At 37.8% G+C, this 14,793-nt stretch overlaps 1 protein-coding gene across 10 annotated transcripts in view; it reads right to left on the bottom strand.

Moving 5' to 3' along the window:
* Positions 1-14,793, bottom strand: part of APC (APC regulator of WNT signaling pathway) — a 131,681-nt gene that overhangs the window by 39,720 nt on the left and 77,168 nt on the right. For all 10 annotated transcript variants that reach the window (XM_070377180.1, XM_070377175.1, XM_070377182.1 and 7 more), the window contains one exon: positions 3,391-3,474. In XM_070377180.1, coding sequence (XP_070233281.1) covers positions 3,391-3,474 — 84 coding nt within the window. The remainder of the gene's footprint in view (positions 1-3,390; positions 3,475-14,793) is intronic.

The raw sequence follows: 14,793 nt of genomic DNA on the forward strand, positions 1-14,793 counted from the left end.
TTATTGTTTTCTTCATGACTACAGCCATCCTAGTGAGTATAGAGTGATACAGCGTTGTGGTTTTAACTTGACTTCCTTAATGACCAATGATGTTGAGCCCATTTTCATGTGCTTATTTGCCATTCCTATGTATTTTTCTGGTGAAATGTGTATTCAAATCTTCAGCCCATCTGTAAGTTGGGTTGTCTCTTTATTAATGAGTTATAAGAGTACTCTGCATGGGATTTTAAAAACTATTTCTCAATGGCTATTTTCTAGAGATTATTAAACCACACCTCAATTTTCCTTATAGCTCCATCTTTTGGGGCCCCTCTCCCCCCAGTGTATACACTTGTCAGTAAATAACCTATTGGAAAGAATACAAAAGAAAGTGGTAGCACTGATTGCGTCATGTACCCTCTTGGAACTTCTGAGATTTGAATCAAGTGCAATAGTTATATCATCTGAGTTATATCCTGTATCTAGACCCTAAACCAGAGTTGTTAGCAGGTAGGGCAAAGATAGTGTTATAAGATGCTTCATGGTGGACAAAGTATTTGGCAGACATCTTTTCTTCTCTATACTGTATGTGAACTAATTTATGAGTATCTGATCCACAGTTTTCTCCATTTTTTAGCTTCTCCTTCTGATCATAATAAAGAAACACCAAACAGCAAAATTAAAAAGTTTTCTTTCTTTCTTAAATAAGACATGACACCTTCTTTTAGTTTATATTCACTGAATAAATATAACCACTTAAGGCTATGAAAAATATGGCCATTTTTATAACAAAAAGAAACAAGAATAGACTAAGTTACAGTGGTAGACAGTTGGTCCCAAATCCAATGATATAAATGAAATCTTGAACATATAAAAAAACACAAACAAGCCCCCGACCTGCAATAAACTTATAATTGTGCTGACAATGAGAACTGTTACTAACAAATGACAATTTTTCTTAGGAATTTCTAGAGGCCAGAATGTTGGTAAAGTTTGAAATGTACTGACAGTGAGTATATTATACCAGGCAAATGATGACCAAAAGAAGTCCCATGCAGTAATACTAACAGCAAAGAAGGCTATTTCACACACATAAAAGAGTCAATCAAGTAGGAAAAATAAATGTAAATATTGACTTAGAAATTAAAAAAAAAAAAAAAAAACAACCCTGTTGATGCAGCCAAACAGTAAAAATCGTAATACAAGAAAGATGGTGAATAAAAACTAACTATAACTAAAGAAGGTAGAAAAACAACAGCAAAAACTCAAAGCAGAAAAAATATATATAAAAAGAAAATATAAATGCAGTGCTGCTCAATAAAAAACACAAGTTGCCTCTCTAAAAACAGCTTTAAAAATAGAGTATAGTATTTTTGATTGAGGAAAAAAAAAAAACAAAAACACGCAGATAAACTACCCTGGAAACCCAAAGGGGCCATAATAACCGAATGCCACATACAGCAATGCCAATGACGTTGAAAAAGGAGTAAAGAGATAGTTTTATTTTGGAAGGAAAAAAACAGTCCTGAAGGGTTAACATTGCAAAAAGGACACATTCTGTATATTACAAATACTTGGTTCATACTGACTTAAAACATCCAGGTTAAACTACTTCTAACAATATGACTATTACACTGAACTTGACTACTTAGCAAATACATGTTTCTACATATTTCAAATTCCGATGTACTGAAGCCAAAGCTTCTAAGATATTTAAAAAGCAAGGCATGGATGAAGAGAGCCTTAAAGACACTGTTTGCAAAAATTATACCTTTTAACATTAGAATTAGTTGTCTTCCCTCTGTATAAATGGGCCTGCACTAAGTTTCTGCCTCCAAACAGAACTATTCATTATTTGATCAGATTTTCCATGGGTGGAAAATATGTGCTGGCGATGAGTGTTGTTGCTGTTGTTTAGCTGCTAAGTCATGTCCGACTCTTTTGCAACCCCACGGACGGGAGTCCACCAGGTTTCTCTTTCTATAGGATTTCCCGGGCAAGAATACTGGAGTGGGAATCTTCCCGACCCAGTGATAGAACCTGCATCTCCTGTGCTGGCAGGCAGATTCTTTACCACCGAGCTACCTGGTAAGCATGCTGGTGATGAAAGGACACGTCAAATTTGTTTCGCGTACAAAAGTTTTCTCTCACTGTAAAAGCTGTACAGTTACTATAAAAACATTACAAAACTGGCCAAACTAAAAAAACAAGGAGCTATTAACAATGGTTATCTGCCTTTTCATATTATTTCTGACACACTATGTTTATTTGTGCATATTAAAAAATGGGATCAAAGTGTACATACTATTTTTTATATCATAAACATTAAAAAATATCAACAAGCACTTCATCGTGTTTTTAGTAATTATATTTAGAATAAAGCAGTAGGTTGATGTTTCAATCTTTGCATTCTCTTTTTTCTTGTATCATCTAGAATGTGAGTCTTAATCTGGCTGCATATTAGAAACTTTGCATTGATGTATCCCCAAATACTGAGCCAATTTTTCCTAGCAACAATTCTGTATTGTTCAATGTGGACTTTTATTCAACACTTTTTGCTCTTATTGCATAGAGACAGGTCTTCCTGTAGGTGACTTAAGCAGCAAATACTTTATTTTCTCTGAGCCTCCCACATGCTGTTTCTCCCTATTCAGCAATAGTTCATTTAAGTTCCATGTAGGTTTTCCTTTTATTTGCCCATAAACAAGGTGAGAAGTGCCCAGATTCAGTGGCTATAAACAGACAGCTGAAGGGATGGTTTTTATACCCCATCCTTCTGTGTGGTGATCAAAACCAAGTTTTAGCTGCAGAGCTGACAAACATGGTTTGAACCCCCTTTTTAATCCTCATGTCCAGAAGCGCCTAGTGTAACCAATTCTGGAAGCTCTCAAGACCACACAGGGTAAGATGAGCTGCTCTGTGACCTACTAGTGCTCACTCCAGGGTCAACTCTCTACCATCATCTAGAAGAATGATTTGTTTATCTGCTTTGCAGTTCTCCTAATTTTATTAATTGTCACCTTCCCTGGTATTTGTGCTTTTTCATTTTGTCCTTTTACTGTCATTTTAATGAAGTTTGTAAAGTGAGCGTAGATAAATGTATACAATCAATTTTTACTATGGATTACACAAGGAGATAGCTTATTTACAAACTGTTAGTAGCCAAATTATAAGTAAACAGATAACTGAAGTAAGGTATCTATTTATGGCTCTATAAGCTTTAACTGACTAAACGTTATGAAGAAATAGTAGTATAGGTTTTTGAAATCTACTTAATTTAATGAAAAAGCTTATCAAATGTCTCAGTTCTCTAGAACATCTATTTCAATGACACTGCACTAACTGTGCACATCTTCTCTTAGAATAACCACCCATCATTACATCTGCAAACAAAAGAGACAATTTACTAACCTCTGCTTCTGTTGCTTGGGACTGTAAAAGCTGTCGTATACGAAGTATGTCCTTTTCTATTTGTTGAATTCTGGTTATTCTTCGCTAAAATAAAATAAGTAACCAAATTAGATCTATTTTTATTGAAAACATTAGTTTTTAATATTAATTTAACATTAACCATTCTATGGTTACCATTTAAAAGCTTAGGATTGTATAAAATCATTCTTTTTTTCTATACCAAATCATTCTTATGTGAAAATTAGATACATATATATACATATTCATATACTGAGGACATCAGTGGATCAGTTCAACTTTTTAACACATCTAACTTTATAAAACAGATCTCTAGATTTAGGAAAACTGTACAAATGCAAGTCATGTATCTACTTGGACCATAAAGAAAAGTGAGTGCTGAAGAATTGATGCTTCTGAACTGTGGTGTTGGAGAAGACTCTTGGGAGTCCCTTGGACTGCAAGGAAATCCAACCAATCCATCCTAAAGGAAATCAGTCCTGAATATTCTTTGGAAGGACTGATGCTGAAGCTGAAACTCCAATACTTTGGCCATCTGATGCGAAGAACCAACTCACTGGAAAAGACCCTGATGCTGGGAAAGATTGAAGGCAGAAGGAGAAGGGGACGACAGAGGATAAGATATGGTTAGATGGTATCACGGATTTCAATGGACATGAGTTTGAGCAAACTCAGGGAGATAGTGAAGGACAGGAAAGCTTGGCATGCTGCAGTTCACAGAGTAGCAAAGAGCTGGACATGACTGAGCAACTGAACAACAAATGATACGTAACAGTGTGAAATTGGTATTTAAAAGTTGTTCTCAAAAACTATTTCAAAAAGAAAATTACATCTGAATCTAAACTTTTATTATATTAATTCATATGTCAGTACAGTAAAATGGGTTTATATAAAGTATGGCATCCTGTAAAGAGAAAGAACATCTGACTTTTTTAAGAAGCAACAGTATGTAAAAAATAAGAATAATCTTCCCCAAAGTTATTCCTATTACAGGTCAGCAGTACCTTTCAGAGTTAGCTTTCCCAAATACTTACTGCAGCTAAACATTACTCCCAACACTAAAGATCACAGTGATGGTAAGAGTTATTGCTTCCCCCATATACTGAGATCTTCAAGTGAACACAAAGCAGTAACTACAGATCAAACAATGTGGAACTGAAAAATGTGGGAAATGTTTTCAAGTATATATATTTTAAAAATAAGTACTGCTGACACTGTATCATCTTCTGCCATAATTCCATAGTTGACATTGTAACATTGGTATAAAAAGCTGTATTGTAAGAGTAATTGTTTCAATGAGTAAAAAGTGTCAGAAACTAGATGAGTCATTTCCAAACTTTTTATGATTATGAAAGATTTTTGAAGCACGCATACTTCAATAGATAATTAAAGGATTATAAAGAACAGCTTTAAGTATATATAGCTAAAAAACTTACATACAAAACTTACCCTTTGATCAAAAATAGTTTTGTTTAAATAAATGTCCTTATGATTTTGTTGCCATAGTAGGAATGATTACTGTTGCTGCTTCATTATGATAAACAAACACGGAAAAGCTCAAAAAAGTTGTGCTCACCAAAAAAGAAAACTTCCTCCCTCTGTCCCTCCTTTGCAACACTACAACTATGCTAATTCTCTATCACGATTCTGATAATAGTGAACTTAATTAAGGTAAATAATATTCTCTAATTAAGACATTTACCATGTCTAATTTTCACCATGAAAATACACTGAAGAAGAAGTGCTTTTGGTAGCTCTCTAAAGATTCTGCAGAGATGAGTGATCACTTCTACATCAGATACTAAATACATCCTGACATTACAGAAACAACACAACTATCTACACTTACTACTTTCATAATATTTCATTGTTTTCCTCTCTCTATATAACCAGCTCCCCCTCACCAATAAAGTCCCAAGTCAAAATTTTTAATATTTAGAGGATGAAAACAGCAAAATATATCTAACATTCCTCTTCACAGAACCATATTTTGGTATTGCTATTAGGTCACTAAACCCTGAAATCAAGTCAACACCTTGATGACGGCTTCCACAATAACCTGTGTGCTTTTGTTACTCAACATAAAATGGAAGAAGCCAGTAGCATTTCTTTCCATTCTCTATATGACAATCTTGAATATTTATGAAATTAAATGCAAAACGCTTAACTGTTCAGGCATACAGAGATGGTATGACTTTTGAAAAACTGATATAAAATTATATAGTAATATAGTTTGATATATATATTGAAATTGCATTTAGAATCAAACTCCATACCCACCAGAGACACTCAGAGGGCTGAAACGAACTTTATGTGCACCAGGACCAAGAGACCCCACAGAGACTGAGAAAGAACTGTGTGTGAGTGTCTCCTGTGAACATACGGGTCAGCGGTAATCTGCCACAGAGGCAGGGGCTCTGGGTGCAGCAGACTTGGGTATCGCATAAGTCCTCTTGGAGGAGGTCGCCATTAACCCCACGACAGAGCAGCCAGAGCTTACACAGGACTGGGGAAGTAAGACTCCTGGAGGAAACAAACAGGACCTTGTGTGCACCAGGACCCAGGAGAAAGAAGCACTGACCCCACCAGAGACTGACCCAGACTTGCCCGTGAGTGTCCAGGAGTCTCCGGTGGAGATATGGGTCGGTGGTGGCCTGCTGCAGGGTCAGGGGCACTGAGTGTAGCAGAGCATGCATGGGACCTTTTGAAGGAGGTCGCCATTATCTTCATTACCTCCACTATAGTTTGGCCCCAGGTAAATAGCAGGGAGGGAACACAGCCCCACCAATCAACAGAAAATTGGATTAAAGATCTACTGATCCTGGTCCTGCCCCTCAGAATAAGACCCAGTTTCACACTCAGTCAGTATCTCCCATCAGGAAGCTTCCATAAGCCTCTTATCTTTCTCCATCAGAGGGCAGATAGACTGAAAACCAACCACAATTACAGAAAACTAACCTTTCTAATCACATGAACCACAGCCTTATCTAACTCAATTAAACTATGAGCCATGCCATGTAGGGCCACCCAAGATGTACAGGTCATGGTGGAGAGTTCTGACAAAACATGGCCCACTGGAGAAGGGAATGGCAAACCACTTCAGTATTCTTGCTTTGAGAACCCTATGAACAGTATGAAAATGCAAAAAGATAGGACACTGAAAGATGAACTCCCAGGGTTGGTAGGTGACCACTATGCTACTGGATATAACTCCAGAAAGACTGAAGAGATGGAGCCAAAGCAAAAACAACAACAGTTGTGGATGTGACTGGTGATGGAAGTAAAGTCCAATGCTGTAAAGAGCAATACTGCATAGGAATATTAGATCCACGAATCAAGGCAAATTGGAAGTGGTCAAAAAGGAGATGGCAAGAGTGAACGTCGACATTCTAGGAATCAGTGAACTAAAATGGACTGGAATGGGTGAATTTAGCTCAGATGACCATTATATCTACTACTGCGGGCAGGAATCCCTCAGAAGAAATGGAGTAGCCATCATGGTCAACAAAAGAGTCCGAAATGCAGTAGTTGGATGCAATCTCAAAAACAACAGAATGATCTCTGTTCGTTTCCAAGGCAAACCATTCAATATCACGGTAATCCAAGTCTATGCCCTGACCAGTAACGCTGAAGAAGCTGACGTTGAAAGGGTATATGAAGACCTACAAGAACTTCTAGAACTAACACCCAAAAAAGATGTCCTTTTCATTACAGCGGACTGGAATACAAGAGTAGGAAGTCAAGAAACACCTGGAGTAACAGGCAAAATTTGGCCATGGAGTACAGAACAAAGCAGGACAAAGGCTAATAGAGTTTTTCAAAGAGAATGCACTGGTAATAGCAAACATCCTCTTTCAACAACACAAGAGAAGACTCTACATATGGATATCACCAGATGGTCAACACCAAAATCAGACTGATTATGTTCTTTGCATCCAAAGACGGAGAAGCTCTATACAGTCAGCAAAAGCAAGACCAGGAGCTGACTGTGGCTCAGATCATGAACTCCTAATGCTAAATTCAGACTTAAACTGAAGAAACTAGGGAAAAACCACTAGACCAATCAGATATGACCTAAATCACATCCCTTACGATTACACAGTAGAAGTGATGTATAGATTCAAGGGATTAGATCTGATAGACAGAGTGCCTAAAAAACTATGGATGCAGGTTCATGATATTGTACAGGAGGGAGGGATCAAGATTACCCCCAAGAAAAAGAAGTGCAAAAAGGCAAAATGGTTGTCTGAGGAGGCTTTACAAATAGCTGTAAAAAGAAGAGAAGTGCAAGGCAAAGGAGAAAAGGAAATATATACCCATTTGAATGCAGAGTTCCAACAAATAGCACAGAGAGATAAGAAAGCCTTCCTCAGTGATCAGTGCAAAGAAATAGAGGAAAACAACCAAAAGGGAAAGACTAGAGATCTCTTCAAGAAAATCAGAGATACCAAGGGGACATTTCATGCAAAGATGGGCTCGATAAAGGACAGGAATGGTATGGACCTAACAGAAGCAGAAGATATTAACAAGAGGTGGCAAGAATACACAGAAGAACTGTACAAAAAGATCTTTACAACCCAGATAATCATGATGATATGATCACTCACCTAGAGCCAGACATTCTGGAATGCGAAGTCAAGGGGGCCTTAGGAGTCATCACTACGAACAAAGCTAGTGGAGGTGATGGAATTCTAGTCAAGCTATTTCAAATCCTAAAAGATGATGCTATGCAAGTGTTGCACTCAAAATGCCAGCAAATTTGGAAAACTCAGCAGTGGCCATAGGACTGGAAAAGGTTCCTTTTCATTACAATCCCAAAGAAAGGCAATGCTGAAGAATGCTCAAACTACCGCACAATTGCACTCATCTCACACGCTAGTAAAGTGATGCTCAAAATTCTCCAAGCCAGACTTCAACAGTATGCAAACCATGAACTTCCAAATGTTCAAGCTGGTTTTAGACAAGGCAGAGGAACCAGAGACCAAATTGCCAACACCCATTGACTCACTGAAAAAGCAAGAGTGTTGCAGAAAATCATCTACTTCTGCTTTATTGACTATGCCAAAGCCTTTGACAGTGTGGATCACAACAAACTATGAAAAATTCTTAAAGAGATGGGAATACCAGACCAACTGACCTGCCTTTTGAGAAATTTGTATGCAGGTTAGGAGGCAGTTAGAACTGGACATAGAACAACAGACTGGTTCCAAATAGGGAAAGGAGTACTTCTAGGCTGTATCTTGTCTCCCTGTTTATTTAATTTATATGCAGAGTACTTCATGAGAAACACTGGTCTGGATGAAGCACAAGCTGGAATCAAGATTGCTGGGAGAAATATCAATAACCTCAGATATGCAGATGACACTTCCCTTATGGCAGAAAGCAAAGAAGAACTAAAGAGCCTGCTGATGAAAGTGAAAGAAGAGAGTGAAAAAGCTGGCTTAAAACTCAACATTCAGAAAATTAAGATCCTGGCATCTGGTCCTATCACTTCATGGCAAATAGATGGGAAACAGTGGCAGACCTTATGTTTTGGGCTCCAAAATCACTGCAGATGGTGAATGCAGCCATGAAATAAAAGATGCTTGCTCCTTGGAAGAAAATTTATGACCAACTTAGACAGCATATTAACAAGCGGAGACATCACTTTGCCAACAAAGGTCCGTCTAGTCAAAGCTATCATTTTTCCAGTAGTCACGTATGGATGTGAGAGTGGACTATAAAGCTGACTGCTGAAGCATAGATACTTTTGAACTGTGGTGTTGGAGAAGACTCTTGAGAGTCCCTTGGACTGCAAGGAGATCCAACCAGTCTATCCTAAAGGAAATCAGTCCTGAATATTCACTGGAATATTCACTGAAGCTGAAACTCCAATCCTTTGGCCACCTGATGTGAAGAACTGACTCACTGGAAAAGACCCTGATGCTGGGAAAGATTGAGGGCGGGAGGAGAAGGGGACGACAGGATGAGATGGTTGGGTGGTATCATCGACTCGATGGACGTGAGTCTGAGTGAACTCCAGGAGTTGGTGATGGACAGGGCGGCCTGGTGTGCTGTGGTTCATGGGGTCGCAAAGAGTCAGACACAACTGAGTGACTGAACTGACTGACCTCTAAAACATATATAATAGTAAATTTGAGACAAATTAAAGATCTAATTGAAAAATAAAACATTACATTTACTAGAAAAAAATATGAGGGTATATTTAAAGATAGGAAAAGATGTAAAAATAGGTTGAAGAAAGCACAAAATGACAATATAATTAATTTAGCATTACAATAAAAACTAATTTTTTGTTATCATTAAGCTAAAGTAGGTAGCAGATTTGGCAGGGAAGGGTTGTGAAATACATCCTGTATAACCAATGGGTATTAAGAGTATATTAAAATATCTCTTAAGTATATATGAATAAGACATCTAATAATAAGAAAAAAAAACAGCAAAAAGAAAATCTAAAAGTCTAATACATACATGAAAAGATATTCAACTTCAGTTACTCATGAAAGCATAAACTAAATGACAAGATAATTGTTTCATATGCCCCTTGACTGTTAATTATAAAGTCTGACTCACAATTTCTGAAGGGAAAAAAACAACAACAAAGGAAACAGAATTCTCATATACTACTGGGAGGAACGTAAACTGATAAATCATTTTGAGTGCAATTTGGCAGACACTATTCAGAACACTCCTACCTGAGGGCCAGCAATTACACTTTCAGGTATGTATACCAGAGCAGAGGTCAGCAAGTTAAAGCTTGCCAGTCATCTGTGCTTATGAATTAAGTTTTACTGAAACGCAGCCATGCTCATTTGCTCATATACTGTTGTCTGTGGTTGCTCTCTTGCTACAAAAGCAGAGCTGAGTAGTTGCAACAGACCACATGGTCCACAAAGTCTAAATACTTACCATACAGCCCTCCAAGAAAAAGATTCTTGATCTAGAAAAACTTTTGTGCACGTTTATAGGATATGGATAAGTATGTTTATCAGAGTTGTTTTAACAGTGAGAAATTATAAATAACCTAAGTATCTGTCAACCAGAAAACAGGTAAAGCTACACAGAACTATGTCATCCATGTATTTATAAAACATTACAGCAGTACAGAAGTATAAGTAACCGTCACCCTACCAATCCCCAACTCCCAGAAAAAGCTCTTATGAACAACTCAATGTGCATTTATCCAACCTTTTCTTACACGCAGAGAGGAGAGTAGGGAGCACCATACTAGGTGCCCAAATGTGTGTTGAACAAAGAAACAAATAAATAACCAAACTGTTAACGGAGATAGCTAGAGACTAATTCAAACAGGCATGGGCAAGAGTGGAGTTTGTTTCAATTTCCCCTGAACTGTTCAACAGTCATTTGCATGTGTTTTATTGGTCATCTGCATTTTCTTTTCAATAAACTGAATGACTACATCCTCTGCCCATATAAAAACAGTTGTCTTTTCCTTATTAGTTTGTAGAATTCTTACAGTACAGGGATATTAAACCTTTCTCCCTTGATGTGTCACAAACAGTTTCCCGTATGCTTTTTCCTGCAGGATGAATGCTTCAAAATTTTACAAAATAAATCCTGTGCCCTCCGATTGCTTTTGGGTTTCCATTCTTAATTAAGATCTCTCTTGTCCTGTATTTTCTTCTATTAATTTTATTTTTTACATTTAGATATTTAACTCACCTGTAACTGTTCATGTACAAGATGTGAGGTAGGGATCTAATTTAATTTCTGTACTACCAAATAGGGCTTCCTGATGGCTCAGTAGTAAAGAATCCGCCTGCCAATGCAGGAGATATGGGTTCAATCACTGGGACAGGAAGATCCCCTGGAGAAGGAAATGGCAACCCACTCCAGTATTCTTGCCTGAGAAATCCCATGGACAGAGAAGCCTGATGGCCTACAGTTCACGGGGTCACAAAAGAGTCAGACATGACTTAGTGACTAAAAGACAACTACCACCAAAAAGGTTCCTAGTTCTTATCTATGCGTTCACTGAGTTATTTACCACTCCCCACCCCACCCCGCCCCAAACTTGCAACTTTTATCATTAAAAGATTTCAGATTTTCTTACATCTTCTTCTAGTCTCTATTCTGTTCTATTTGCCTACATCTATTTCTGTGCTATTAATATCATATTGTGATTACTGCAACACCTTTACAGTAAATTTTACCAAATGGTAAGGTAAATCCTCACTCATTATAATTTTCTTAAATACTTTTGGAAATTCTTACTTCACAAACTTAAGAATCTTTTTTCTGGGCTCTAAAAAAACTAAGATTATGACTGGAATCATATTATATTTCTAAATCAACTTTTTAAAGAAAGACATTATTAGGATATTAAAATCTTCTCACCTAGGGATCTTATTTATTTTTAGCAACAGGGACATCAATGGTGTAATGGAAGCGGGATCTTACGCACCTGAAACAAGGTCCTGGAGTGATACCCTACCACGTGCGGTGGACGGCAGGCAGGACACGCAGCAGGCTCCCTCTCGGGTGGAAGGGGAGATTGCCAGTTAGAGAGTAATGTCAGGTTGGCTCACAGTTACCAGGGAAACCACCAGGGGGAAAGCCCTTGACTGCCCCAGTGATAGGCACAGTCAATAGCTGGGGCCGGGCAAGTGTGGGAAGGTCAGTCTTGTATGCAGGGTGCAGGGGAAGCAGGCATTCACAGCATGTACAGACGGCAAGAGAACAGCCAGCCTGAGTGGTCTGGCTACTCACTTCACTCCTCCATACCCTGCAGGACCCTTACAATCTTGGCCTCTCTTTTGAGATATCCCTGGCGTCGCTGCAACCAGATAACACAAACACAACGCAGACAGCCACACAGGCTTCTCTACTTTCAAGGCCACATAGCGTGTCCTTTAGCAATTTTATATTTTTCTTCATGTGGGTCTGTTTTTGGTATTTTAAAGTTTCCTGCCATTATGAAGAGATCTTTCTATCCAATTTCCATTTCCAAATGGTAGCCATTGCTAATAGAGAAACACTAATTTATCTTAACTCCAGCCACCTTACTGAGTTCTCTCAGCTGAAATACTTTTTGGCTCTTCGCCATGGCTTTTCTAGGTAGACAACTATATAATTCACAAATGACAATTATTTGGTCTCTTCCCTTCTAGTTGGAAAATAGTGCAGTAGTTCAACAACTTGTTTTCTTTCTACGTGCATTAGTGGAACCTCCAAACAAAGTTAGGTAATAGTGATGCCAGCAAGCAGCAAACCATGTTAATGACCGCAATGGTAATAATCTAATTATTTCTCTATTTTCTCAGTCTAATATAATGTTGCCTTCTGTTTCTGGTACATAATTATTTTTTAAAAAATTTTTACTCTATTCTTATTTTACTTGGAACTTTTATCCATCTTTTTTCCTTGCAAAGGAGGTACCACATTTTTTTCTCATGGCCTCAGGCCTTCTTGGAATTCACTTCCATGTTCATTAGCTGGCCTAGTCTTACATGTTGAGTCACTCAAGTAGAGTTACAAGGGAAAGAATTACTATGGGCAATTATTTTCATTATTCCCATCACCTAATTATTAATATTTGTAACAGCTGCATACTACTAATTTAATAACTACCCAAATGATGGACACTGTAATGTCTCTCTAAGTGTCTTACAAATACTGTTGCAATGAATATCATAAAATCTATACTTATATTCTTGCTGCTTTAAGTAGACATTCCTGGAGGACATACTCTGAGAGTATTACAGAATTACTAGGTCAGAGGGTACAAACATTTTAACTTTGACAGGTAGTGCTACAGAGTCCTTCAGGACTGTACCAGTGTATTCTTACACAGGCAGACGACAATGCTTCGTATTACAGTCTCTCACAATCTCACCAGTATTACATGATGCTAAACTTTAAAGCTTTTGCCAGTCTGATAGGCAGAAAATTAACCAACCAAAAAATAAACCACCACCACTAACGAAAAACAACATTATTTTGTGTTACTTTTCCCTAATGACTAGTGATGTTTCAGTATCTTTTCACAATTATTTATTAACCACTTGTACTTTTGTGATGGGACTACTCATACCTTTTGATTATTTTCCTCTTTGGGTTGTCTTGTTTTCAACTGATTTGTAGTTGCTCCCTGTATATTACGGATATTAACTCCTCATGTGTACTACAAATACTTCCATTTTTGCTTTGTGTACAATATTTCTTTAACCCTAACCTTAATATGGAGAAGGCGATGGCACCCCACTCCAGTACCCTTGCCTGGAAAATCCCATGGATGGAGGAGCCTGGTGGGCTGCAGTCCATGGGGTCGCTAAGAGTCGGACACGACTGAGCGACTTCACTTTCACTTTTCACTTTCATGCCTTGGAGAAGGAAACGGCAACCCACTCCAGTGCTCTTGCCTGGAGAATCCCAGGGATTGGGAAGCCTGGTGGGCTGCCATCTATACAGTCGCACAGAGTCAGACACGACTGAAGCGACTTAGCAGCAGCAGCAGCAACCTTAATATATTTCCAGAATAAATGAATGTTTGCTGTATTTATAAAATATGGGCTAAAAATTCCTTAGAATATTAATTACCAAAAGAAGAACACTATATTCCAGAACAAAATTAAAATGAATACATCTGCACATATCTGGACAGTATGGCCAAGAAAGAACTCAAGTTAATCTGTTCTACAGTAAGCTGTCTGGAATATACTTATTTTATATATATATATATATTAGAGAAAGCAATGGCAACCCACTCCAGTACTCTTGCCTGGAAAATCCCATGGGTGGAGGAGCCTGGTAGGCTGCAGTCCATGGGGTCGCACAGAGTCGGACAGGACCGAGCGACTTTACTTTCACGTTTCACTTTGATGTACTGGAGAAGGAAATGGCAACCCACTCCAGTGTTCTTGCCTGGAGAATCCCAGGGACGGGGGAGCCCGTCCGTCTCTGGGGTCGCACAGAGTCGGACACGACTGAAGCGACTTAGCAGCAGTAGCAGCAGCATATTTATATATTAATACAGAAATTTTCATATCTACCTCTTATTTCTTAAGTACCTTTAAAAACAAACACATTAACGGATATACAAAAACATGCATACAGTATTCCATAAATTCACATTCTAAAAACGTAAATTCATATAAACCAGAGTAAAATTTCTCATAGTTTTTCTATAAAAAAACAAAGAAAATCTGCCTGGTATTTTAAAATAATTTCATGAAAACACCAACTGTTACAAATACTATCTGTATTAATTGTATCATATAATTTAATTTACAGTATTTTTGGAAATTCATTATATATTCTTGATTCCTTGCCACTTATATGGTGATAAATACCTTCTCCCAATACGTAACTTATCTTTTCACCTTTTTTTTCCTTTTGGCCGTGCCACTTGGCTTGTGGGGTCTT

This window comes from Bos mutus, chromosome 10 (genome assembly GCF_027580195.1).
Source record: "Bos mutus isolate GX-2022 chromosome 10, NWIPB_WYAK_1.1, whole genome shotgun sequence".
Taxonomy (NCBI): domain Eukaryota; kingdom Metazoa; phylum Chordata; class Mammalia; order Artiodactyla; family Bovidae; genus Bos; species Bos mutus.